This window comes from Manis javanica, chromosome 7 (assembly GCF_040802235.1).
Source record: "Manis javanica isolate MJ-LG chromosome 7, MJ_LKY, whole genome shotgun sequence".
Lineage (NCBI taxonomy): Eukaryota > Metazoa > Chordata > Mammalia > Pholidota > Manidae > Manis > Manis javanica.
Window position 1 is genome coordinate 61282930 of NC_133162.1, and position 27253 is coordinate 61310182.

The 27253-nt window shown below is 33.0% G+C and overlaps 1 protein-coding gene across 4 annotated transcripts in view; it reads left to right on the plus strand.

Moving 5' to 3' along the window:
• Positions 1 to 27253, plus strand: part of PCDH15 (protocadherin related 15) — a 1663341-nt gene that overhangs the window by 1520558 nt on the left and 115530 nt on the right. For all 4 annotated transcript variants that reach the window (XM_073241042.1, XM_073241040.1, XM_073241039.1 and 1 more), the window contains 2 exons: positions 9763 to 9872; positions 12245 to 12385. In XM_073241042.1, the coding sequence (XP_073097143.1) occupies positions 9763 to 9872; positions 12245 to 12385 (251 nt within the window). The remainder of the gene's footprint in view (positions 1 to 9762; positions 9873 to 12244; positions 12386 to 27253) is intronic.

Sequence of the window (27253 nt, forward strand, 5' to 3'; positions counted from 1 at the left end):
ACTGGCCCTACCAAAGGAAGGTTAACTTTCTCCTGTCTTCATGACTGAGATTTGACAATTTGGAGTCAGATGCCTATCAAAGTTAGGATCCTACCTTTCCACAGAAACCAGAGGTAGGGGCTACATTTCCCTTGAAAAGTACATTTCAAAGGCATGGCTCCCAGGTCACTGAGACAGACCTGGGTTGTAAATTCGTGGGTTGTAAAATTGGCAAAATCTTTTAAGAGGATTTTAAATTTCATCTCCAAGGGGAAGAGAAAGAACTTACAATTGCAAGTTTTTCAAAGTAAATATACTAAAAAAAGAGAGGTCAGGGACCCTCTTCCTAGAGTCAGGAAGAAGCCTGTCTAAAGTGTAGTCAGGGTGAGGAGAACTTTAAGCAGGTCTTGGTCAATACACAAGTATTCACTCCTCCCATGTGCAAAAATAGATAAAAGCAAACACACTCTTAGCATAAACACAAACAAAACACACTTCTGCTATTAGGATCTCTTAAAGTTTTATCCGAGAATTCCATCGCATCCTCCAAATCCTTTCTGTTACTTATTATCTCTTGTCTTTTTGGTGATAACCATTCTAACAGGTACGAGGAGATATCTCATTGTTATGATTTGCATTTCTTGAATGCTTAATGATGTCACAGAATTTTTCATGTTCCGGTTGGCCATTTATATGTCTTCTTTGAGAAAATGTCATTTCAGTTCTTCTGCCCATTTTTAATCAGAGTTTTTTTGTTTTGTTTTGTTTTGTTGCTATTGAGTTATGTAAGTTCTTTATGTATTTTGGATATTAACCTTATCAGAAAAATGACTTGCACATATTTCCCCCATTCCATAGGCTGCCATTTCATTTTGTTGATGGTTTCGATCACGTTTTTAAAAGGCAAATAAAAAAGATATTTAAAAATCAGTTAAATCTAGGGACAGATACATTTCTTATGATAACTTCCTTATTTTAATTATGCTTCAAGTATTTCAATATTTAAAATATTTTTTCCTTTTTATTGCTTCATTGCCTTTGGCTTAAAAATCAAACTATGTACAGGGGGGAAGAATTTTTGTTTATAGTTCTTTTGATCATAAATACTAAATCTAGATAATATATTTATTATAACTTCTTTAGCAAAAATTTAATGAAAGTAAAGCACCCCCACTTTTTAAATAGTGATGAATTTATCTAACTTAAGGTATTGAATACTGACTATATGTTCTCCTCTCTGGATAGCATGACTGTAAATGTTTACTATCTTTCTATGGTATCAATAATATTTAATGAAAAAAGGATTTATCTCTTCCTAAAAAACCTGGCAGACCTCGAATGTCTATTTTTTATTATGCTATTTTTGAGGTAGTACATTCATTCAACAGTTAACGTTAAATTGAATGGAAATCTCAAATGCTCTAAGTATCTATTTTTCTCTTTTTTGTTGTTATTTGTATGGCTACACTAATATATTTCAAGATTCTATGGTGATTTCTCAACTTTATATGACTATTCATACCTAAAAGTATAGAATCTAATCAGTAGAAAAAAAACATTAAAAATTCTGTTTCAAAAGTTTACTGTCATGCCCTTCAAAAAGTCCAAATGTACAAATTCATCTGTAAAGGAGAAAGGAGCCATGAACCACCCTATATAGTAAATGAGCCAAACCAAAACTATTTTCTCAGATATCATTACTAAGTATATGAACACCTACATCATAGCCTATTTTTAATGAGTAAATCAATCATCTGTAAATGAATATACCTGGTCTAGCCATGCCACGAATCCATGAAGCCTCCAATTCCACTCACAGTTATTTTGTAGGTATTTGGGGAATAAAAAATATAAATAATGAATGCCATGTCTAGTACTAACCATTTATGAGGGACATGATATTAATGTACTTACCACATTTTACCATAATTGTTTACACAACTGTCTGGTTTGCCTGTAAGGCTATAAGCTTTGTAAATGCACAATCCACTTGTTTTCTTCTCTTGATATTTTTATTGCCCAGTGGATTTCAGGCACATGGCATGTATTTATATAAATATTTATTTAGTGCTTGTTTAAACCTCTATGAATAAAATCACTGGATTTTAGGTGATTTTGTTATTTTTTATAAGTCTCAGAGCCAATCTCTTCCTCTGCCAATTCCACCCATTGTAGCTGTTTTTTAATTAAGCCAAAAAAGGTCTGTGGATTTAAAGCTGCAAAAATAGTTATATATATATATATATGTGTGTGTGTATGTGTGTGTGTGTGTGTGTATGTGTGTGATATATCTATCTATCTATATAGATATATAATCACATTTTTCAGATGTAAAATTAATGTATGATTAAGAATTAAGATGGGAAAATCAGAGTCCATAACACATAATCCATAGCATTAGCCAAATTACTTATTAAAAGTATTCAAGTTTTATTTGTAATTGTTCCTCTGTCTATGAGATAAACTTACATACAGTAGTCCCCATGGGTTAGCTTTCCACAGGGTCAACCACCTGTGGTCAACTGTGGTCTGGAAGCAAATGATCCTCCTTCAGACATATTATCAAAAAGTCAATAGTAGCCTAACACTAGTCACAATGCCCATATCATCACTTCACTTCATCTCATCACATAGGCATTTATTCATCTTGTACTGATATTTTGTACAAGATATTTTGAGAGAAAGACCACACTTTTACTATAGTATATTGTTACAATTTTTCTGTTTTGTTATTATTGTTAATCTCTTACTGTGTCTAATTTATAAATTAATCTGTATCACATATCTGTATATATAGGAAAGAACACAGTATATATGAGGTTCAGAACTATTTGTAATTTCAGGCATCTGCTGGGGATCTTGGAATGTATCCCCTCCGATACATTCGGGGGACTATATCATCATAATATTTAAGATAAACTTCCAAAAATATAGCTTATAAAATAATGTCTTAAGAATAGCCATAGTTTATTGAGTACTTATTATCTGCTTGGTGTAAGGAAAGCTTTTTGTATACATTATGTCCTGTACTACACTCAACAATTTTCAGAAGCAATATCTCCATTTTACAGAAAAAGAAATGAGATCAAGGAAGCTAATAATTTTCACAAGGTCACACAGCTAGTAAGTCTGAGAGTCAGAATCCAAACCTGAATCTAGTAGAATCACAGGAGAGTGCTCTTAGCTTAATTCTAGTCAGTTGGAAGGACGTCTATTGCAATAGGCTTAAGAACTAAAGGTTGGTGGAAGACAGCAGAAATAGAGAAGCCCATTATTCCGAACAATATGATTTCAAACCACTGTTACATGAATCACCGGGGACCCTTTAACAAATGTTATTCCAGGTCTGACTCTATGGATCTACTAAATCAGAGTCTTTAAATATGATCCAGAAAATCTAAAAATTTTAGTAACTTCCTCAGCTATTTTTTATGGTTTTAAAGTTTGACAGATAATGACTAAGAGAGATTAGATAAACCCTATTAATGAGAACAAGAAATGCAACACACACAGAGAGATTGAAGATTCAGCTTTCAAAGAGTTTTCTGAAACTGAGAAATTGTTTCCTACTCAGGACTTCAGTTTTCTTGTCTTCAAGATAGATATATCACTTAGGGATCTGAATAGAAGAAAAACTCTTAACAATAGTAGACTTGCTTTGGAAAAGATCTAAAAATCAGTGTCTAGCCATTCGATCCTTTATTAATTTTCTTATCTACAATCTATTCTAAGAATTCTGGGAAGGCTGGCATCTCTCTCCTGATTCATGTCTTTTTAAAATTGTTTTTCTTGGTTAAATATGTAAAATGAGATCATCCTGATGCAATTACTCCAAGGTTACAAATAATAGGAGTTCCACTGGGTGTTTTTTTTCTTTAACTTTTTCATTAAGTTCCCTCATAGTAGACATAAAACAGTTCCTTAATTGGTGCTGATTTGCAAATATATTGAATTCAAACATGTCAAAATAATTAGATTTGTCTCTCAGTAGAAAGAAAGCAATAGAGCCAGATTGAATCCCAGTAAAATTTTATAGCTTCTATTTACAAACAATTTTATATCCAAAACTGCACAGCATTTAAAATAATTAGGATTTTATGTGACACATATAACATTTACTTTTATTGTTACTTCTTGAACCCAAAAATAAATGTAGATTTTAAATTGTAGAATAATTGTTTCATCTATATTTATACTGTAAAATTGGGTCTAACATTTGGAAACTGCAAGTTCTGTTACTTTACTATACTCATTATTCAGATGACTCAGATGTGCTAAAACTTATTTCATTAAGAGGTACTTATATAATCTATGCTTTTAAAAAATCAATTTGATATGTTGAACAGCTATATATGAGTTCATTTATATATGCATCCATAAGAAAATTATATTGTAGATATTTTGCATACAAATTCTGTAGCAGTTAACTTTTCTGGTTTATTTCTAAACAACAGATTTATAGTTATTTTAATCAGTTTCCTTCTTACTAAAATGCAGCTGTTTGTGGCACACCCATGCAATGTAATATGACTGAGCAATAAAATGTATCAAGCCATGTAAACACATAGGGGAAGCTGAAGTACATTTTGCTAGAGAAGCCCATCCAAAAAGACTACATAAACTATAACTCCAACTTTATGATGTCTGGAATAGACAAAAGTATCCATATAGTATAAAGATCAGTGGTTGCTGGGGCTTAGGGGGAGGGAGGAATGAGCAGGTGAGGAAAGATGATCTTTAGGTCATTGAAACTATTCTGTATGATACTGCAGTGGTGTATATATGACATACGTTGGTCTAAACCCATAGAACTACAAAACACAAAAATGAAACATCATATAAACTATAGACTTTGGTTAATAATTATGCATCCATGTTGGTCATCAGCTCTAAGAAATGGGCCACCCGAAGGCAAGACATTCATAATGGGGAACTGAGTGTGGGAGGCACATATGGGAGCACTATACTTTCTGATCAATTTTTCTGGAAACCTAAAACTGCTCTAAAAAATAAAGTCTGTCTATTTAATATGCAGCTGTTTCACATGTAACATTTAGGGGAGGTGAGAAAAATGTGAAGATTAATGAACTAATAAAATGTAATTTTACTTAATATCTATTTCATAACTGAGTTTTTTTAATTGAAATATTATTTAGGCTTTATTAGTCATTTATAGCCTATTATTTAGGCTTTATTATACTATAAAGCCCAAAGTGTTGCCTTTAGGGGATAAAAAGGAGCCAAAGCTGCCCTCGAGATGTGTCAGGACACATGGGCTCCAAACTCAGTTCAAATCAAGCCTTGTGAAAGAGGTTTTGGTGGAGGCCCTTTTTGAAGGCATTTTAAAAATAAGAAACCATCAGTCTCTCCAGCATTCATGGTCCATATGTGTTCAAGATATGACCATTTTCTTTAGCATGCTCTTAGCAAACCTTTTCTGGGGAATAGGAATCCAGTTGATATCTTGACAGTTAAGATTCATCAGTAAAACAGTATAGCTCTGCTTTTGAGCCCTGTTTCAAACTTTCAAAGGAGTGCTTTTTCTCAATTCTATTGGCAGTAAATAAATCTAGCTTTAAAAAGCAGAATTCTTGAATTTCAGATAACCAACAACTATTGTTTTGAATTAGGTGTTAAAAAGTTAAATTGGAAAGGGGATAATAATACATTGTTTATTATCAAGTATATGAATTACAAGTTATGAATAATAGCAAGAGAAAAGATTTGTTTTTTTTAAAGCCTTCTGAGGAATCCTGTATTGTCTGTAATTATTTACTTCTGAAATTAATCAATAGAGTTTGTACTCAAAGAAGAGGGGGAATGATTGATCACATTATGTCAGAGTAAGAATGATATAACTAGAAAATACATTCCAGACAGTTTACTCTAAAAATCATAAATTATCAGGTCATTGATCAAACTGAGTCAGATGATACTTTAAATATTTTTTTCTATTTGATTCCAAAATGTGAAAGTTCATAGAATTCACATAAAAATGAACTTCCTTTTTCCATTTTAAAAATCACATTGGACTCATATTATTGCCTAGTAGTTGGCCCTATTGAATATAGCATGCAGCATCGAATTCCTTACATCCACCCCTTTTCCGATTTATTTATGCCAGGTTCATTTTATTCAATTTATTATCTTTTGGTTGTCTTTGTCATCTGATTTTATGGCTCCTTATTTACACCAATTCCTTCATACTGTATTCAAGTTATATTTGGCTCCAAAAGTAATATGTAATTTACTCCAATCACATAACTGGTACTTTCCAGGGTGTAGAACAAAAATAAAATGGATTGTTCCTAGCAATAAATAAAAAAGAATGAAATTTGTAATCTAATGCTTAGCATCATAGAGGTTCATTTAAGCCTAGCCAGGAGAAAATTATGTTTTACAGTATGCTTTGATTCTGGAAGAAAGAAGTATGTCAGAACAATTGGAAAGGGGATAATAATACATTGTTTATTATCAAGTATATGAATTACAAGTTCTGAATAATAGCAAGAGAAAAGATTTGGTTTTTTTTTTAAAGCCTTCTGAGGAATCCTTTATTGCCCATAATTCTTTCCTTCTGAAATTAATCAATAAAGTTTGACTGTACTCAAAGAAAAGGGCTGTTTCAAGACAGAGGTTAATGAAGTATTTTGTCTATAAGTATATTTGCTTTAAACATTTACTAACATTAGAATTTTAAATGTGTATATTATATGTATAAGATTTAAATTCCTTCTTAAAGCATGCTGGTTACTTTTTCCAGTATTAATCATTTCCATCCTGATTGTACAAAAATATGCATAAAATATTATTTTTAAATTTTGAAATAAAAGATGTCATTTTTCTAATGTTAAAGTTGAGGTTAGATTAGCTGAATATATCATATTTCTCTACTTTGTAAGGCTCAAGAAACAAATTAGTTATGGAAAGTATAAAATTTAGCTCTTATCTCAAGTAGTAACAAGATAGAGATGTAAACTATTTAAGCAAAGTTTATTTCCCTAAAAAGAAATTCAGTTTATGATTAATATCCCAAAGTATGACTAAAATGTTTTATTATATTAAACTTAAGTTGTACACAATTTGATCTGTCCCAAGTTAACAATTCATTGCTCTTAACATTCAAGCCATGTGTATTAGTTATCTATTGCAGCATAATAGTATTTTCACAAACATAATGAGTTAAAACAAGACATATATCATCTTGAAGTTTCTGTAAGTTAGTAACTGTTTATCTGTGTTCTCTGTCTTACATAGGATTGAATCAATGTATTGGCTTGGACTAATCTTATCTAAGTAAATCTTGACTAGAGCTCATGTAATTGCTGGTAGGATTCAGTTACCTGTGGGATGTTGGACAGAGGGCCCCAGTCCCTTGCTGAATTCTGATCAGACATTGCTACATGGACAGTTCCACATGTCCATTTAACTTCAGTAAATCCAGCAAGGGAGATAGAGTCCACTATCTCTACTACAGATAGTATGATGTTGCTAGTTATAATCTCATGTAATGTAATCACTGAAGTAATAGCCCAGTTTCTTTGCCATATTTTATTGGCAGAACTTAAAATTTAAGTCATGTTCTGGCTCTCACTCAAGAGGAGAGGGATGCACAAGGGCAGGCATAACAGGAGGGGAAGATTACTGAGGGGCATTTTAGAAACTATCATGTTTCCATAGCTTTCTGCTTTTAACCCTTTTTGAGTTTTTGATTTCACAATCACTATAGTCAACCACTAAATAATGTGACAGCAACTTGTCTTAATGTCTCTTTAACTCTAAAATATTGTACAAAAATTTATCTATTAATAATCAAAGCAGTCAATCAAAAGCTACCTTAGTGTCACTTCTGTGTCTTTCTTTTTATGATGAACTACTGTCATTTTAGTTCAAGGTTACCAAAAACACCCTTATTTCACTGAAATGACACTGTGACAGTGTCCAAATAAATCACTTAGAGAATGTAATTATGCTATCTCAGATAAAGAGAAGTGTCTAGGCAAATGTCTCCTTTTATAATTTAAAAATATTTTTAAAAATTAGTTGTGACCCTTTCAATTGGAAGTTATAGAAATCTAGACAAAGGAGAAACAAAGGAAAATTTATTGTTTCATTAACTGAAACGATGAACTTACTTAGCTTCAAGTATAGCAGCATTTACAGTATTAGTTAACATGTAGATCTGTTTTCAACCTTTGATCATTTCATTTGTGTTGGTATTGTTATCAAAAAGAACCTTCTCAAAGGGTACAAACATTAAAATTCTTGCAAAAAAAACACCCTTTTTTTATAATACTTACAGTAAAGTTCCTGGGCAAGACTTTCACTGGTTTTGCATAAGACATATACCACACATGAACAAACAACAAAGTGCCCTCATTGTCCAGGGATAGGTAATGTGTCTATCTGTACACCTACGGAAGGGTAGCCCTACTAGAACCACTTAAATGGAGAATGGAGGAGATGTGTTTTTCCAAAGCAGAATTTGAATGCTGTAATAAAAGAAGGCAGAAAAGATGCAGGGGAGTAAATGAATACAGACATACATATATACTTTATAGTTTTTAATAAACTTACATAGGTGAGTCCTTGTTCTTTAGCAAGAAATAATTATTGAAATTGCATTGAATATATGGATCACCATTAGGTGCTGGAACACATGTAAAATAGACCACTTTACATTTAGATAGCACAGTCAAGCATATGGACTACAGGAAAGAACATAGCAACTTTGACAAGATGTTTATGAATAGTTGTATGTGATTAATTTTTTGAACTATATTTGTAGCTCAGGATTTGTCCTAAAAGTCTTCACTGAAGGCACAATGTAACTGCACAATATAATCTAGATTAGAAGAACTGAGGATAGGGATAAAAATGCGGGCTAATGTTTTTTAAGTATTGGAAGAAAAAGACCATGTGGAAGAAATGGCATAGAATTTATCTTATCAGCTTGAGAAAAGAGTTGAATGCTTATGAAAATCAGATTCATTAGACAGATTGACTGGACTACAAAAAGATTCAGAGATATTGTTAAAACCCTGATTTAATAATTATCTAAATCTATTGGAGCTGGGTGATATAAACACCTATGAGTTATAAAAGTGAGATTATTTACACTAATTTATGAATATAAAGTTATTATACACTAGTTAGTGATCAATATAAAAACAAAAGGGGTATTTTGGGGATGAAATAATATGTTGCTGAAAATACAATTTTTGAAATTATATCATAGTACTGAGGGCATAATATGGTTGCAATTAAGCAAGATAAGTGAATTCAAAAGAAACATGTATTTTATGATGCTAACCATTTAAATATTTTTGGTACAGTGAAAGCTTTGCAGTAGAGCAAAAAAGACGATGAGAAAGAGATATCTGGAAGCTGTTTGCTCAAACATGCTAATATATTTGAACAACACAAGAGCAACATTTTACTTTAGAAGTTGAGGTACAAATTGTGTACATTAATTGTTTTCAGTATGTAAGGTATTTTAGAAACAAGTGATAGAGATACAGAAATGGCACATAATAAAGTTGCAGTATGTTTCATCTTAAATTAAAACATACAGGTGACACAACATTCTTAACCAAGATAATTTACATAATTTTGAACATGATTTGTTAGGGAAGAGTCTTAATGTGGTATTTCCTTGAACACCAGAAAATATCATTATTCAAATATGTACACACACACATAAACTAACATATTCTATTATTAAATTCAAAATTCTATGATGGCAAAATGGACTAAAAAATGATTCATCTTCTCCACTTGCAGACCCCCTCCAGTAAGTGAACTTGCAACCAGAGGGACTATGGTTGGTGTAATTTCTGCTGCAGCCGTCAATCAGAGTATTGTGTACTCCATTGTTTCAGGAAACGAAGAGGGTGAGTAGATATTTAGTCTGTGTTTTCACCATAAGCTAATAAAATTGGATTTGAAATTAATTTCAGATCGAATGATTTACCCTATTTTTCTAATAAAAACCTGCCTACCTTAAATATAATTGGTAACCATGTGCTGAATCTGATTAAAAATTTGGTTGTATTAACAAACATGATTCTATCCCCACCCAGTAAATATTTAGTATCCCCTCACCCTCATTTAGAGATATTTTAATGATGTTTTTTCAAAGTTAACATATCGTCCTTTCAGCTTTTAGTCATAATTATTGCTTAAAGTAGTCTCTTCCCACTGTGCTGTACCATCTGTGGCACATTCTCCTATCATACCTTAGCTAATCTTGAAGAAATTTTAGAATCAAAAATAATTGTGAATGCCCAAAGAGCCAGATCCAAGATAAAACCCATGAACATTGATTGTATCATATGATTTCTGAGTCAATTTAGATATACAATTAACAATTATAAGTCAGTGGAGTTTTTTCTAATCACTTTTCAGTGAGATAGAATGGCTTGCTACCCTGTGCATATAGATCAGTCTTTCTCACTCATTCTGAGTTTCACCTATTATCCACAGATTAGTTGTCCTCTATTTTTCCCTTTTGATAAGCTAACTAATTTGACATATTATAGGTGATCAAGAAATCGTTACTATGTATTAAATAAACACATGAATATTCAATATTTAAGGTTATAAATGAATGAGTATTAATGCTGGTAAGCGGTTTGCCAGGAAATTAAAAGGCCCTTTCCAAGTATTTCAGTGACCATTACTAGCATTGATGCCACTGCAGCAGTTCCTCACCCTGCTTTTCTTAGCACCTTTCTTCTTTGTGTCTGTCATGCTGCTATGCCCTCTCCCTAAATATCACCGAATTTCCTTTTTCCTTGACTTGTAACATTTGTCTGAAGCTGTACTGTCTTCATTTATTCCAATACTTTATCCCTGTGATTCTATCTGGTCTCATCCTTGAAGATAGCAGAGCCACTCTACTTATTACCCTCCTTCCCCAACAATAGCTATCTTTACACTCAGTTCATTGATTTATTAAATTAATTCAACAACTATTAATTGAGCATGTACTAGGTTGTCTTCCAAGCATGCAGGAGAGAGCAATGAACTTAATGGGCAGATACCTGCCCTCACAGAATTTAACAGTTTGATAAGAGAAGATAGGAAATAAAAATCATTAAACTAATAACTATAAAGTATTTTAGATGGTGATAAATGCTATGGAGAAAAATAAATTGAGGAAAAGATATGAAACATGGATGAGATAGGATATTATAAAGTTTACTCATGTGACCTACTTTGAGTCCAATATATATGAGCAAGTTTATTTTTAAAATGCATCATGGAACAAATCCTACCATTTGCAAGAACATGGATGGAGCTAGAGGTTATTATGCTCAGTGAAATGAGTCAGACAGAGAAAAACAAGTGCCAAATGATTTCCCTCATTTGTGGAGTACAACAATGAAGCAAAACTGAAGGAACAAAACAGCTGCAGACTCACAGACTCCAAGTGACTAGTGGTTACCAAAGGGGAGGGCTGGGGGAGGGGTGAAGGGGGAGGGGGAGGGAGGGAGAAGGAGATTGTGGGATATCATGATTGGTGCACATGGTGTGTGGGGGGTCAAGGGGAAGACAGTGTAGCTCAGAGAAGAGAAATAGGGACTCTGTGGCATCTTACTACACTGATGGACAGTGACTGCAATGGAGTATGAGGGGGACTCGAGAATAAGGATGAATGTAATAACCACATTGTTTTTCTTGTGAAATCTTCATAACAGCGTATATCAATGATACCTTAGTAAAAAAAATTTCATCGTGGTATTTTAAGATATTTAAAATAACAAATTATTTTTTCTAAATAATCAATATATGAGCTTAAGTTTTTATCCTAAAGAGTTCTTAACAGAAAAGTAACTCTAAAGGATAACAAGATGCTTTGAATGATAAGAGTATAAGAATCCAATAAAATTATATAAATTTTGGTCAAACAAAATTAAATTGAATTATTTAAAACAGAACATATTATTGCCTTTTAGTATGATGCAGGACCTCATGGATAGTGAGGGATATAGTATTCGTTTCTGAAATTTAATTAACCATGGAAACATTGATTCCCAGGAGAATCTCAAAATAACTAGAAAATCAAGGTATATACTCAAGGATACACCAATGTTGATAATTTGAAGAGCTGGAACATAGTTTCTGAAAGCCAGTGTCTTGTCACCTTTTATGCATCACTCTTGTTACAAATAGCATTTTTAAAATCATGGTGCCTTGTAAAGAGAATACTATTTTCTTAGTGTGTGAGGGAAGTGACCAGGGAATTGTATCTTAATTGTAGATACATTTGGAATTAATAACATCACTGGTGTTATCTATGTGGATGCTCCTCTGGATTATGAGACAAGGACGAGCTACGTACTTCGAGTCCAAGCTGACTCCCTGGAAGTGGTTCTCGCCAATCTCCGAGTTCCTTCGAAAAGTAAGTTTACTTTACTTAAGCATTTCAGAAGTATTTTATGATGTTTCTGCTACTTTCCTAATGAAATACAAATGTCTAAAATGAAGTTACCAGTGGAGAACATAAAAAGACCATCAGTTCTTGGAGATGATGGATTGCATGTTCACTTTAACAGCTGATATGTGACAATGCAGAGAGTGGCTCATATTCCTGAAATACCAAGGAGATAACACACTATTTTTATACTTTGTATATAATATTTTTAGAATGCCATCATTCTAAAATGTGTATGTTAAATAATAAACCCTATTCTTAATCCTTCTGTAAGGCTCTGGTTAATTCTCTAGAATGTATATTTTTAATGGACACATAACTGGTAGACATTCTCTGATTTGTGTAGCTTCTTGTATTTATATATTTTTTGAAAGCAGAGGAAGGTGCATCTTAAAAAGAGTGACTAACATTTATTGTAATTTATATGTATCATATTTAATTAATATCCATTTCCAGGAGAGGAGAATTATTATCCCCATTTTGCAAAGACAAGTAAAGGTTAAGTGATTTTTTAAAATAATGACACTGTCAGTAGATGAAAAGGCAGAGGTTTAAGCTCACATCTTTTGACTCCAAAATCTTTCTTTGACATTCGTGTTTTGCACAAACATAGTTTACCCATACAGAGAAGCAAGAAAAAGTCAATTAGTGAAGAGGATTAGCAGAGATTCTGACATATATTACCAAAATGAGATCAATGCTATTCTTTTCCATCTATTGAGGTACATCCTTTGCACTTTAATAAACAGTTCCTCTTTTTATAAACACATCCAACTTTTTTAGAATCCAGAAGACTCAAGAAAACCAAATTTAATTTAACCAGTAGTAGTATAGGGACCCAGAGAATGCATGAAGTGGAAAACAGGATCTGAAACATTCACCTTGCAGTGTGGAACCAGTCCTGGACATCAGTCAGAGCACTGCATCCATCAGCATCTTTAGAAGCAGAAGGAGGGAAGAGAAGAGCTCATGAGAGCCAGAGAACGGGTACACGTATGAACGCCAGAGCAAGACAGCCCAAGCAGGGTGCAAAAAAGGAGAATAAAGTGAGAGTAACTGGCAAAAAATGAATTCTGGAATTTTCTCTATCAGTTCAGCAATTGATGATCATAAAAATATTCACTCCATTTCATTTATTTCAAATCTTATTTACTAACCTAGTGTATATAGAGGGCTGCACAGCTGTAGCCAAATCAGATTATACACTTCACGATTCAATGAAGTGTATATACAATGAAAAGACTATACACGTCTTCAATGATTATGTATCACTTGCATAATTAAATTGTATAAAAATAGCAGACTGGTCCCTTGAGTTCTTAAAATCTGTAAACTGTATAAAATTATATTTTTAAAAAATATAGAGGATGCTTCAAATTATAATTGAGTTGACTAAACCAGGAGTCTGAAGGTTAGAGTTGCTCTAAAGTATGTAATGTAACTACCTCATTGTAAATAAAAATAAATGTGGAAGTTGCTCTAAAGTATGTAATGTAACTACTTCTTTGAAAATAAAAATAAATGTCATCTTTCTTTGAAACAAATGAGCAGTTAGATTTAGAAAGAAAATTTTGCTAAATTTTTAGGTTGTAGAACAGCATTTTTCAAGAAATAACTCTGATTTCTAGGAGCAAAAACATATTGATATCTCATATGTGAATATAATAAAACTAGTTCTCATTACTATAACTTAAATGTAAATCTAAGGTTAATAGAAGTTTAGTTAATATACCCACCTATACTCATATGTACCCAAATATTCATGTAAAGCTTACACCAATTAGCAAATTGATGAAATACCCTCAAAGAAATGCATGAAGCCTAAAAGCTAAATGTTAGTTGTTTAATGCCTGATACTTTGAATATTGTTATTAACATTTTATGACTGACCTTTGCCTCCTGAAATACAAAAACATGTATTTATTTCAAACAGTTTCATTTATTAATAACTGTTAATGGCATATAATCAGTCCTTAGTTCATTAGCTGTGCAAATAGTAAGTCCATTATGTTAGTTGAGAGTAATTAATTAATTAATTGTTTAGAAGTTTATCCCTGCTTCAAAGTTAGCTGCCCCATAATTTTCAGCTCTACCACATATTATATGAATAAAGGTAAACAGGAGGTTTGATTCATGAAGGAAGTTTTTACTGTAATCTCTTTACCAAGAATTTGTTAATGAAATCATTTTCAAAGTAGGTTTTACAACTATGCTGTAACTGGACTTAATATTTAAATGAAATTAATAATTAAAATAATGCAAATCAGTAATTAAAATTTTACAACTTATTTCATAAATTCGACACTAGGAATACTCAAAATTTAGTATAGACATTTCAAATATATATAAAATTACTGGGAATGTTGTAATGAACTCCAAGTGTCAACTCCCCAGCTTCATCCTTATCAAGTCCTAGGAAACACTGATTCCACACTTTCAGCTATTCCCCAACTCTGTTATTTTGAAGCAGATCAAAAAAATAATATTTCATTTTTTGAAATGAAAAATATGTTACTCTTAAAAATTAATCACAATATCATTATTAATCCCCCCAAATTAATAAACACTCATCAATACTGTCATATTAAAATATTAGTATTCATTTTTAAATATATTAATATAATATACAAAAGGTCCATACATTGCAAATGGTTGATAGGTCTTTCAAGTGCCTTTTAATCTATACGCTTATCTCTCACCACCCCTTTCTTTTATTATGATATTTGTTGTAGAAACCAGACTTCTGAAGCCTGGATTTTGATACCTGTATCTCCAAGAGGTCATTTCATATTTTTGTTTATCTCCTTTATTTCCTGTAAATTGGTAATTTTAGCTGGAGACTTGCTTAAAATCAGGGTTTTTTTTTTTTTTTACAAATAGATCCTGTGATATTCACTCCTTTATTTAGGAGGCACCCCAAATCCCTAGGACTCTCATTTTGTGCTGGTTACAGCCTCTGATAGTCTTTTCCTATCTATTAATTCCTTCCTTCAATTTCTTCTATATTTATTAGCCAAACATTTCTGCCAAGAAAATCTCTATATTAAACATTTGGTTGCCTTGAAGTCCTGCTCTTACAGGAAAAGCAGAAAAAAATTATTTCATTTATTTACTGCTTTTCAACATAATGAGTTGATTCACTATGATACTCCAATTGTAACTTCTGAGCAAACAAATATTTTTGATTTATGGGCCATATGGTCTCTGTTGAAACTATTTAACTCTGTTATTGTAGAAAGAAGAGACAATATATATTTTTTTAAAAGAGTGGGCTGTACTTCAGTATGTACATGAATAGACGTGGCTGTGCTCCAATAAAATCTTACTTACTAAAACAAGTCGTGGGCTGAACTTGACCAAGGGGATGTAGTTTGCTGACCCTTTTTCTAATTCTTCTACTTTAAGTAATACACTTAGCTCCCTACCCCACCCTTTGTTATTATTTGTATATTTCCGACTGTGAGCAGTGCTTCTGCCTCATTGACTTCCTTTTTCGACACATCTAATTTGAAGTAATATTATGTTGTCCCTGTTGATACCAGTAAATAAATTATCTATGGCTTTTCCTTTAGAGAACTCCTCAGAGCAGACTTATAGGAACACCATTTTCTATATTCTTGTGCATTAATAAACGTTTGTCTGTGGTCCTTATAACCGAACATGAATTTAATATAAAAGCCTTAACTCATTTTTCTTTCTTTGACTTAAATATTTCACTCCATTGACACAGGATTGCCCCTAAGAGTGTTTCACCATTTCTCAGTAGTGATATTTAAGTTGGAAATCACCTGCCTACCTTACCAACCTTACCTCCTCCATCTCCAACACCAGATGATGGTAGCCTGAGTGTTTAAAAAAAAACAGCTTCTAGTAAACAGGTGAGGAGATGATTAATAAAGAAAAAAGAAGTCTCTTATAACCTCTTCTCCAAAGGTAGGAGATTATCCAGGAACACATCTTAGCTGGGATGGAGGAACAGTTTACTTTTAAGTGAAATTTGAAGTATTGATTAATATATTGAATTAGATGATCTTTTTTTTAAAAAAGCTTAACCATAACTATAGTATTTTCTATTAACTAAAAAAAATCATTTTGTGTCATAGGGTATCTTGAACTTTTATTAAACAGCAGTAAAAAGACTACCTCAAATCAGCAGAAAAAAGGGAGAGTAGAAAATAAAAAATAGACTTTTATAATTATATTCCACATTTCCATATTAAGCATACCATTTTAGAGTGGCTGGAGAGTAGAAGGCAGTCAAAATATTTTGACTGAATTTACACTGTTTTGTATGAAGGCAGGGAGTCCTGTCTGTTATGTTCATTGACATATGTCAATAGTCTAAAATGCAAAACACAAAAATGTACTCAACAAGTACTTTTCCAATGAGTGAAAGTTCAAAAACTTGTCCAGTGGATAATGGGACAGTTAAGGTCATATTATGAAAGGACTTGAATATCAAGCTGATAGTTTGCAAATACATAGCATGTATACCACCCCTGCTCCCTGTACCATAGCCTACTCAGAGCCCTTTCATTGCCATAATTTAGGTAGTCATTGCAATAGATGGAGACCATGTGCTGTTTTAATCATGGAAATATGCATAGAAGCTCCCTCCTGGTACTTGACATTGTAGGGACTCTGGAAAGCTTTGAAGGATTTCTTTCCCTCCTATACAACTAGAAAGTAAGTGTTGATTTCTCAGCTCTCCTTCAACCACAAACTTTCTTATCCTCCAGATTCCCAGTTTATATTTCTCTTCTGCTGGTCCCATTCTGTCTGGTATCCATATTTTGTTCCCTGGCTCCTATATTGAGCATTATTTTGACTGAATAAGTATCTTCATTTTGTGAGTAAAAGATAAATTGAATGCATTAATATTTCTAATGTTATTTCAAAACTGAGTCATTTTTTTGTTCCTGTCTACACTCCCTACCTCCCTAGACCAACTCAATCTCTCTTAGGTTTTTAGGATAGAATGTTATTGGTAGCAAGGAGACTTGAAGGAGTCTGTGTCCAGGAAAACTTCCAGAGAAACTTGTATAAATGTTTCTGCCACTAAGTCATCACCATTCTTTTATCTTTATGTAGAACAAAAGCAATAATATACACCTTGATAGCTCAGTTTGATTTATGGAATCCCATAATTGAAGTGCAATTTTTCTTCCATAGTGAAATTATAATTATCTTTAAATGTGGAAGAAAAAACGACATTTCTTTATATGAAACATCCTTGTGTTTTGATTCAATAACTAGCCTTTCAATCAAGAATAAGTGACAGGACAATTAAGATAAACCTTAAACTGGTGATAAAACAACTCAAATGCTATTGATTTCATTTTGTGGTTTTGCTTTAGGGTACAAACTTGTAATACATTTCATTTCCTTAGCTTTCCTGGTTCTAAACAGAAGAACTGACAAATAGTGCTAATGACTCTTTACTCATGATTGACCAACTTACAAAAGCATTCCTCATATAACTTGGATAACAACATTGTAACATGTCACATGTTATTTTTTCAGTCTTAAAATCCCAGGTATATTCAAGACCTTTTATTTGTACTATAAATATATGAGCACAGTTTTTGGAGAGTAAATTCATACTTTATTACTTTAAAATTGGACAACTAATCCCCATGATATCCTTTATGGTATTTTTGTCTCAAGTATTCTAGATTTCTTATATAAATATACAGTTGAAACAATTATATTTTTAATGAAACAAAATTTTGTCTGTCCAAGAAAACAACTGAGTTGTGCAAAAAGAGCTTTGCTAGGAAATGTAATTTTCGAATAGTTATGGAATTTTATTAATACACTCTGACCAAATGTATTGAGGCAATATGCTTCCATTGACCCAAAAAGTAATTTTTTGAACTAATGCCAAAGATGTGTGATCGACCTTTCTAAATTAGAGTATAGATTATAACATGTATTTCTTCATGTGTATCATGAAGGAATCATGTTTCATGAGAAAATATTTTATCTTGCTTTCATGGGTAATTAAAGTTAAAATATTTAAGAGTCTAGGACTGCATAAAATTGTTCTGCTTAACTTATACCAAAATTTAAGCCCAGGGCTTAAAGACAGGAGGTATAATTTTCTTTATTCTTGGGAACTTCTGTTTAATGAAAACAGTTAATAATTTAATTTTTTTCTTTGCCTTTTTAATCTGAATTTAAATCAGAGTTCAAAATAGAGGTCATTCACTGATAAAAAATATAAATATTTTTGCAACCAACTATTCTGTTACTGACAGCAGTGATCACATGGTTAATAATGAAGCTCCAAAACTATACAATAGAAACTTAAGCTTCAGAAAAACTTGTCTTTCAATAGTCAAATTAAGCCCTATTAAATGCACATGAAACTGCACAGAAGAAATAAAATCTGTTAAGTCATATATATTATAGAAATATCAACATGTCCAGAAATGGAAAGCTGAAGCAACTATCTGGATTACATAAGCATATGTACGTAATCACATTAGCCATTAAAAATATGGGGACATTATCAGAATTTTCTACTAAATACATTAATTCTTCATACTATTCACGAATGCAGTCACTGACCCTCTACAGTCTGTTGTTACATAATTAAGGTGAGACCTCATTTATAGAATAAGTACAAGTCTTTTTAATATTTCACTAAAAATTTTGATAGTTATTAGATTGATTATTTTGATTTCTTATAATAAATAGAAAATGAGCATTATTTTTTCTTAGTGACACATTCTGTTTTGACCAGCTTTAACAAGCAGCACAACTGGCTGGTTAATTATTTTAAGAAAAGAAAAGCTTCCATTAATAAACAAAAATTAATTCCAGCATTATGTTTAAATAATAGAAAGAAATATGGAGGAAAATGCCACATAGGTGGAACATAAATAGGATGAACCTTGAGAAGTTTTCATTTTTTCAACTTCAGTGGCGTTCTCAATCCTGCTCAGCATTTTCTAAGTCACTGCATTTCACAATTTTTGTATTGAGTTTTTTTCCCTTGATCTCAAACAATAACTACACTTAGCTGTCTTTCTTTGCATTATTCCCTCTCTAAAACATCCTTCCTTCATTGTATTCATATAAACTCCTAATACTTTATAAGGCACATTTTAAAGTCCATATAATATTTTAAACTTTCCTTAATCATCCATTGTCCCTGTCATATGGGGAACAAATATATTGGTCTGGGAGTTCTCCAAGGCAAGGATTTAATATCAAATGCAGTATTGTCCCAGGAACATGGGTGCTATGCAGATGATCTCAGAAAAGTTTAGTTTGTGATGGATCTTGAAGGAGAGTATAGATATAGGTGGAGAAGATCTATTTTGAGGAAAAACAGTAAATACCTCTTTGCCAATACAACAGAGAATTTCCCTAGTTCATTATGTTTGAGGCCATGCTTTAATGTTTTCTATCAAAAAAATGTTATAAGGTTATCTATTGCTCTACTCAATTTTACCTTTTTCACATTTACTATTTATATTAAAAAGTCATATTGTACTTACTCCTCAATCTTGTTATGATTGATTTTGGCCAAAATGTATGTCATTTTAACCTGGAATAATTAACAGAATGATAATTTTATAATTCTTCTCAGTGATTGTGAATTGCATCACACTTACAAAGACATTTTATGAGTTAAATATACAAAGTGGTAATAATATGCAAGATGTAGGATCAAACAGCCAAATCCAGACATTCGAGATAAAAGTGGTCTATATGTATACAGCATAGGATACTGGGATTGTACTATTTTGATCCTGGTATCAGTTATCACTTACTATCTTTGATTATATTACATGGATTGGTAAAGACTTTGTGGGTCCCCTTGTAATTATTATTACTCTTTAACTAATGGTAGTGTTATTCATTACAGTTATGTAGAGTAAAGATAATTAAAATGAGACATGAAGACTTGGACTGTATTTCATATTTAATTAGTAAGAAAGTTGTGTATCTTAATTTTAAGAATAATATAAATTATATTAATGGACACATTGAGAGATGTATATAAGAAGTAAAGCAAGCAATGATATATGTGGTTGTATGTATGTGTATGTATATACACATACACATATATAGGCTTTCAAACAGATTAGTACTTTTTAAGTTATTTTACTTACAACAGCTGTGTTCATTTAATTTTGAAACACATCTAATATGATTCTGTTTCCTTTCACATAACTCCTCAAATATTACTTTCATGCTGTAGGGATCATGATAAAACTGTACATTAAACAAATACTTTGAGTATTTGATCAACATAAACATTTTTCTAAATGCTGTAAGAGGGTAGGTATCTATAAGAAGAGATCATGGTCTTTGAACTGTCTGATGATAATCACTTGAGATGCTTGTTTAAAAATATTTTTTGTATTCTTTTCCTTCAAACCTACTGAATTAAGATATCTGGAAATAGAAGATGGGAATTTGAATGTTTAGGATGCTCCCTGTGTCTGTTTTTCACAACTTGTAGATTACTTTTTTAGGCAGAGAAATAACTTGACAAAAGTTCACATGTAGGATAACTTGGAAAGAGAGAGAGTGAAGTTAAAAAATATAGTCCAGTCTTCAACAAGTATTAGGCCAATGTCTTAGGGCTCTCCAGAGAAACAGAGCAGTAGGTTATAGGCATAGATAGGTATACATATAGATTCATATATAGATATAGATGATATAAAGGTAGAAAAAAGATTTATTATGAGGGATTGGCTCTTGTAATATTGGAGACTGAGAAATCCCAAATTGGCTGTGTACAGTCTGGAGGCAAAATTTGATGGTGTAGTTCCAGTCCAAATACAAAGGACTGAAACTTGGGGAAGCCAGTGGTAATGCTGTGAGCTCCAATGTGAGTCTGAAGGTACAAGAACCAGGAGTACCAGTGTTTGAGGGCAAAAGGACAACCATGCTCAAGCTGAGAGCAAATTCACTCTTCCTCCACCTTTTTGTACCATTTAGGCCTTCAACCAATTGGATGATGCCAAACTATTGGTGAGGGCTGTCTTCTTTAGTTAGTCCACTGATTCAAGTCCCAAAACACCCTCACAGACATTGAAATAATGTTTTGCCAACTATCTGGTCTTCCCTTATTCCAGTCTAGTTAATGTATAAAATTAACCTTCACCAGCCAGTGAGATGGGGAAAATGTTAGGACATAATCAAAAGAAAAGTTGACAGGACTTGATGACTAGCCAAAAAAAGAAAGGAATAAGTCAAGGATGATTTTGTACTTTTAATTCTGGTAACATGAATTAAATCTAGAAAGTAGTCATAAATAAGGAAGTGAACTTTCAAAGACTAGACATACAAAGTTTGGAAGAAGTCATATAAAATGATTACTTAAGCCAAGGAAATGTTATAGAAAGGGTAACTAGCATCATATGGTATAAGTATAAATGAAATGCCATGAGATTTAATTGGGAGAATCAGGCAGAAAGGCATCATATTTAAAAAGCAGCTGTCTAGCTTCTATAGCCCACAGAGAGAATTTAACTTTCACGTACATGAACATACCTTTTAAGGTGCCAAAAGCAAGGTACTCAGAATGGTACTGGTCAATATATTTAGAAGGAATTAGGAAATGAAGGTAAGGAAAAATTCATTGGCCATATAACAATGGTAGTTTCCTGGTCAAGGAAATATATACCAAAGCAGGAAAGCTGATGAAGCTAAGGAGCTTGTATCAAAGAGGCATTTTAGTCCAGTGAGCTGACCCGGATCCAGTGACCTCAATGCTCGTGAATGTGACAAAAGAGGAGAATTAATGATCCTCCAGGGCCATCTGGCCTGTCTGAGAAACTGGCAGTATAGAAGAACAGAAAAAGACTGAATTTGAGGGAAATCCTTCATTTAGTGAATGAAAGAAAAGAACAAACATTGAAAAAGCCATAGAATAGAGGAGCAAAATTTATAGAATGATGCCTGTTAGGCAAAGGAGAAGGAGGGGTTTAAGAAAAGCAGAGGATGGTGAAAGCATCTAATGTTACAATATTCAAGAAGATTCATGGCTAATAAGTTGAATGGCACTTAGTTGGGCAATACGATGACTACAGGTAATGTCAAATAAGTAGAGGGGACTTGTATGTAAAGGAAAACAGGGAAATTATAGCAGGTAAGGGAATTTGGGGCTTATCTGCATATTAGACACAATTTAAAATTTAATGTATTCTTGAACATCTCTTGACTTTTCTAAATTTTATATATTTATGAAGCATGCATTTCATATTAATTTACATATTATATGAATTCAAGAGCAGAGACTAAAAATTTTATGTTCCAGAGATAAGAATCATAAATTTAGTTTGTCTTTCTTTTTAATCATTATTCAAAACACAAGTCTACTAATCAATTCTTCTTCCAAAGCTAACTCGCATTTTTCAACCCCAGGAACTTTTATTAGTTCAATCAATCAATCTTGTTTTTCTCCTTCTTGATATCTTGTACCTAATTAGTTTCTAATGTACTATCTTTAAAATAATTTCAGACAAACAATTTAAAGGAAATCATCATTTTAAATGCTGTCACTTTCAATTTTGAAAGTGTTGCCAATTATTAATTTACAGCATATGCTTGCCGTCAAGATTCCTTGATAGAGTTGCTATGGTTTTGTTTTATTAAAAGGCACAAAAGTTAGATCCTCTAACTTAGGATAGCAATTAAGTTTCATTTGCAGAAGATTCCTATTTGATGATATTCTATAAATGCTAAGATAAACATGAGATCAAAGAAGAGGTAAAGGAAATGTGTAAAAAATGTATTAAGAAAAACTTTACAATTGAGATGATTTATTAATGAAACAGCTCAAAATCAACATTACCATAATATAGCAGCAGAGAAAAGGCAGATACCTAAAAATCTAATGTAATAATTTAAGATCCCCAACTTCAATATCAGACAGGCCTAGATTCCATATATATCTTTGATCTTTACTAACCTCTCTAACCTTCAGAACTTCAACTTTATGTCAGGATAATTATGTCTCTACCTCTTAGGGTGCTTGAGAATATTAAGGAAAATGATGTCTGCAAAGTACTTGACTTAGAACATTGAAAACCCCCAATACAAGAGCTGTAATAATTATTGTAACTATTATTTTTATTATTATAGCTGTGATATATTTGAGTGACACTTTAAAGTACAGCAATCACATACTAAAATCCTTCATCTACTAGTGCAGGCTATTGTATGTAGATTCTCCATGTTTCTAAGTTCTTTGTATAATCAGTGGTTGTAGGTTGTGATATGATAGAACTGCAGTCTTTTAGAGTCTTTTGGTAGAGTTACCCCCATCTTGATTGATAACCAGATAATGCATCTACAAAAATACAGGACATTTTTCCCAAAAAAGAATGGCCAAAATAATGTTATCATTATTATATCCCATGATGCCAAAGGGAAAATATGGTAAAATATAAGATTAAGTTTGACAATGCTTAATGGAAAATTTGCATTTATAATGTCTTTTTGTACCTTAAAAGGAAAAATGCAAACTCTTTCTATTGGTAGTGAGAAACGACCTATTCTCTGATGTGGACTAAACTGGTCATTCCAAACAGTACTTGGGATGGTTATTTGGTATGAAGCAACAGGAACCATCTCTGATGGCTTATACTAAAAAAAACTTACCAGAAGAAAACTTGGTGGCTTGCACAATCAAAAGAGAAGCTGAACAGGACCCAAGGAAAGACAAAAGCCCATATAAATTTTAGGAATCTTAGTAAGAAACTAAAAACAGTGCTTTTTTGGGCAATAGCATTAACACAGCTAGGATCATGAACATACAAGCAACTGGCAGTCAGCTCAAAGGTCAAGTGCCCAAGGCAGGGAATATGATTAACATGGGTTGAGACTTACCCTTGGCCAAGGGTGGAATACAAAGCACTGTGATTGACAGTTCCACTTAGAGCACATGGAATATGGAGATACAGTAACCCAAGGGGGAAAAGATGGAGGTCTGTGTCCAAAATAAGGGAGGAACAAATGTTGGGTAGACAAACCAAAAACATTCTATTTTCTTTTCAAAATTTAACTTAGGACCCAAATGTGGTTGACCAAAATACTTAGGTGGGCATTATGGCAGATAGGTATATAGGAGTGGCATATTACTTAAAAGTTACAGTGCTAGATTTTACTTTATATCATAATGAAAATTTTACTTCCATTTTTACTGTGACTAGTGCTTGACAATTCTAACTGATTACGTGAACTTTTGAAAGCTTACTTTTTTGCTTCAAAAAATTATTTTTTCCCTTAAGAAGTTTTAGAGAAAATTAAAGATAATCTTGTACTTGACATAGTGCAAGAACTATGGACCCCTATTTGACAAGCATTCATTAAGTACTTTCTAAGGACTATATTTAATTGTAGTTAAATTGTTTCATCTTATATTCTAAAATTTCTGCAAAAATCTAATTATTAAATATGATATGTACCAGATGACTAATGAACTAACAAAGATACACAGATAAATAATTAGATCATGCTTAGAGAAGGTTGCTTCTCTCTTTAGTCATTGCTTTTTGGTTAAGTCTTCACAAGTAAATCATATATGCCTAGGTATCTTCTTAGAGACAAATGAGCAACAAAAAAACAAATTTATTTTATTTTAGCAGGAAAAAATTATATAATTAGCTAGCATCAGCCAGGGCTTTTCAATGCAGAAAAAGTAAATATTCACATAGTGTTTCCTCAGGCTTTTTAGATACAAATGATGACATTTTGGAAAAGGCATAGAAAAGAACCAATGAAGTTTATTTCAAGATACTTCATTTTTTTCTATATTATGTTTTGTAGCCTCTTGTCTTGCCAGTGAATTTCAGCCCCGGGCAAGTTCGCTATGGAGTCAATGTGACCAAAGAAATTGCCAGCAAAACGTTCTTTGGGGTGAAGGGTTATTACCCGGCTTGTTCTCTCTGCAGTATGTCGAGCACTGGCGTCTCTGCCTCTGCCCAGAACACTGGTCTGAGCTCTCTATATAGTAGCTCATTGCCTAAAGGTGTGGAAGCAGTAGCCTAGCAACAGACCAGTTACATCATCAGGTGGTTTAAGTTCAGTGAGGATCCTGGCCACAGTAACCCCAACTTCCCCACACCTCTGTTTTCTCTTTCCCTCTAGTCTTTCAACATATTGAACACTTTTTCTTAATCATAAAAGTAGTACCATCAGTACATAAAATGAGGGAAGATGTATAAGGAAGAAAATGATTACAATCTTATAGTTTTGAATGTTTTAAAGATTTGCATATTTTCTTTCAGGTTTTTTTTTTTTCCTGTGGCTACGCACACACACACACATACACATACACATCAACACACAAGCACACATTCTGATCACACATTTTCTGTCTAAAATCTTGGGCTTTTTCTCTCCAATCAGTATTTTGTCAAAAATATTTTATGTCATTAGATTCTTCAAAAACATAGCTTTTATGATTGTTTTATATTCCAACATATGGATCCTAATTTAGGATCCAAGAGAAGTATATCCTAATTTACTTCTGACAGCAGATAGATGGGTTTGTCACTCATCAATCAATTCTCTGTAATGCTAGCTGGGTATCCTATAATTCATTTCAATTCTGACTCTAACTGGAGTTAGCACAGACCACACAGGTTAAGCTCAGACCCACAACTGCCTCCCACTTCAGATGCCAGGTGAAAATAGGAGGTTCCCAAGTTACTCACAATTTCCATCCCACTTAGCTGCAAGTCAGAGGTTCCCATGAATCACTTCCTTGGATTCAATAAATGACTATAATAGCTCACAGAACTCAGGTAAACACATTTATCAGTTTATTAGTGTAGGGAAAATGAAAGTTACTATGGCCAGAATCCTCACCTGACTCTAATCTACTTGATGATGTAATTGGCCTTCCTGGTAGGTCAATGCTTACACACCTGTTGGCTGAGCCATTGTTGTCTGTGTTGCTATATAAAGAGCTCTGCCAAGTGCTCTGCCCTGGAGGCAAAGGCTAGATGGTCTTGCTGCCTGCAGGCTTGCTGGATGCAGATGTAGTTCTAGCACTCGACCTGCCACTGTGAGAATAAAGCTTGGTATAAACCCTTTTATCCCTAACATTTCCATTGTTATTATTCAGTCTCACCAAATCCAGAGTGAACCTGCCCGGGGCTGAAATCCCCCTCCAGCCCTGAGCTACAATTATATAGGAAAGGATAAGGATTGACAGCCAGATGAAGAGATACACAGGACAAAGGTCAGGAAGGATCTCTGTGCAGAAGCTCTTATCCTGGTGGACTTTGGGTGCCATATTCAACTATAGGTGGACATGTTCACCAATATGTAAGTTCTCCAAACCTCATTATTATAGCAATTTTTATGGAGGCTTCATCAAATAGGCACGATTGATTATTTACTCCATTTTCAGCCCCTCTCCTCTCTCAGGAAAACAGGGGGAATAAGGCTGAAGTTTCTAAGCTTCTAATCATGGCTTGATCTTTCTGATGACCAACACCATTCTGTAGCCCACCAAAAGTTGCCTTATTAGAACCAAAGACATTCTTGTCACCAAGGAAATTCCAAGGGATTCAGGAGCTCAGTGTCGGACTGTCTTGCCAATGGGTTTCAGCCCAGGCAAGTTCGCTATGGATTCAATGTGACCAAAGAAAATGACAGCAAAACTCTCTTCAGGGTGAAAGGGTTATACTCAACTTTATTTCCAGGTGGGAGGTTAGTCACTAGAATCCCATTCACTCAGAGCAAGTCTGTATGCCACAAGCTGGTCTCTGTCTCTGGGCAGCTGTCCACACAGCTGTCCTCTGGGCTTCTCTGCACAGCCATCCCACACAGCTGTCCTCTGGGCTTCTCTGCACAGCC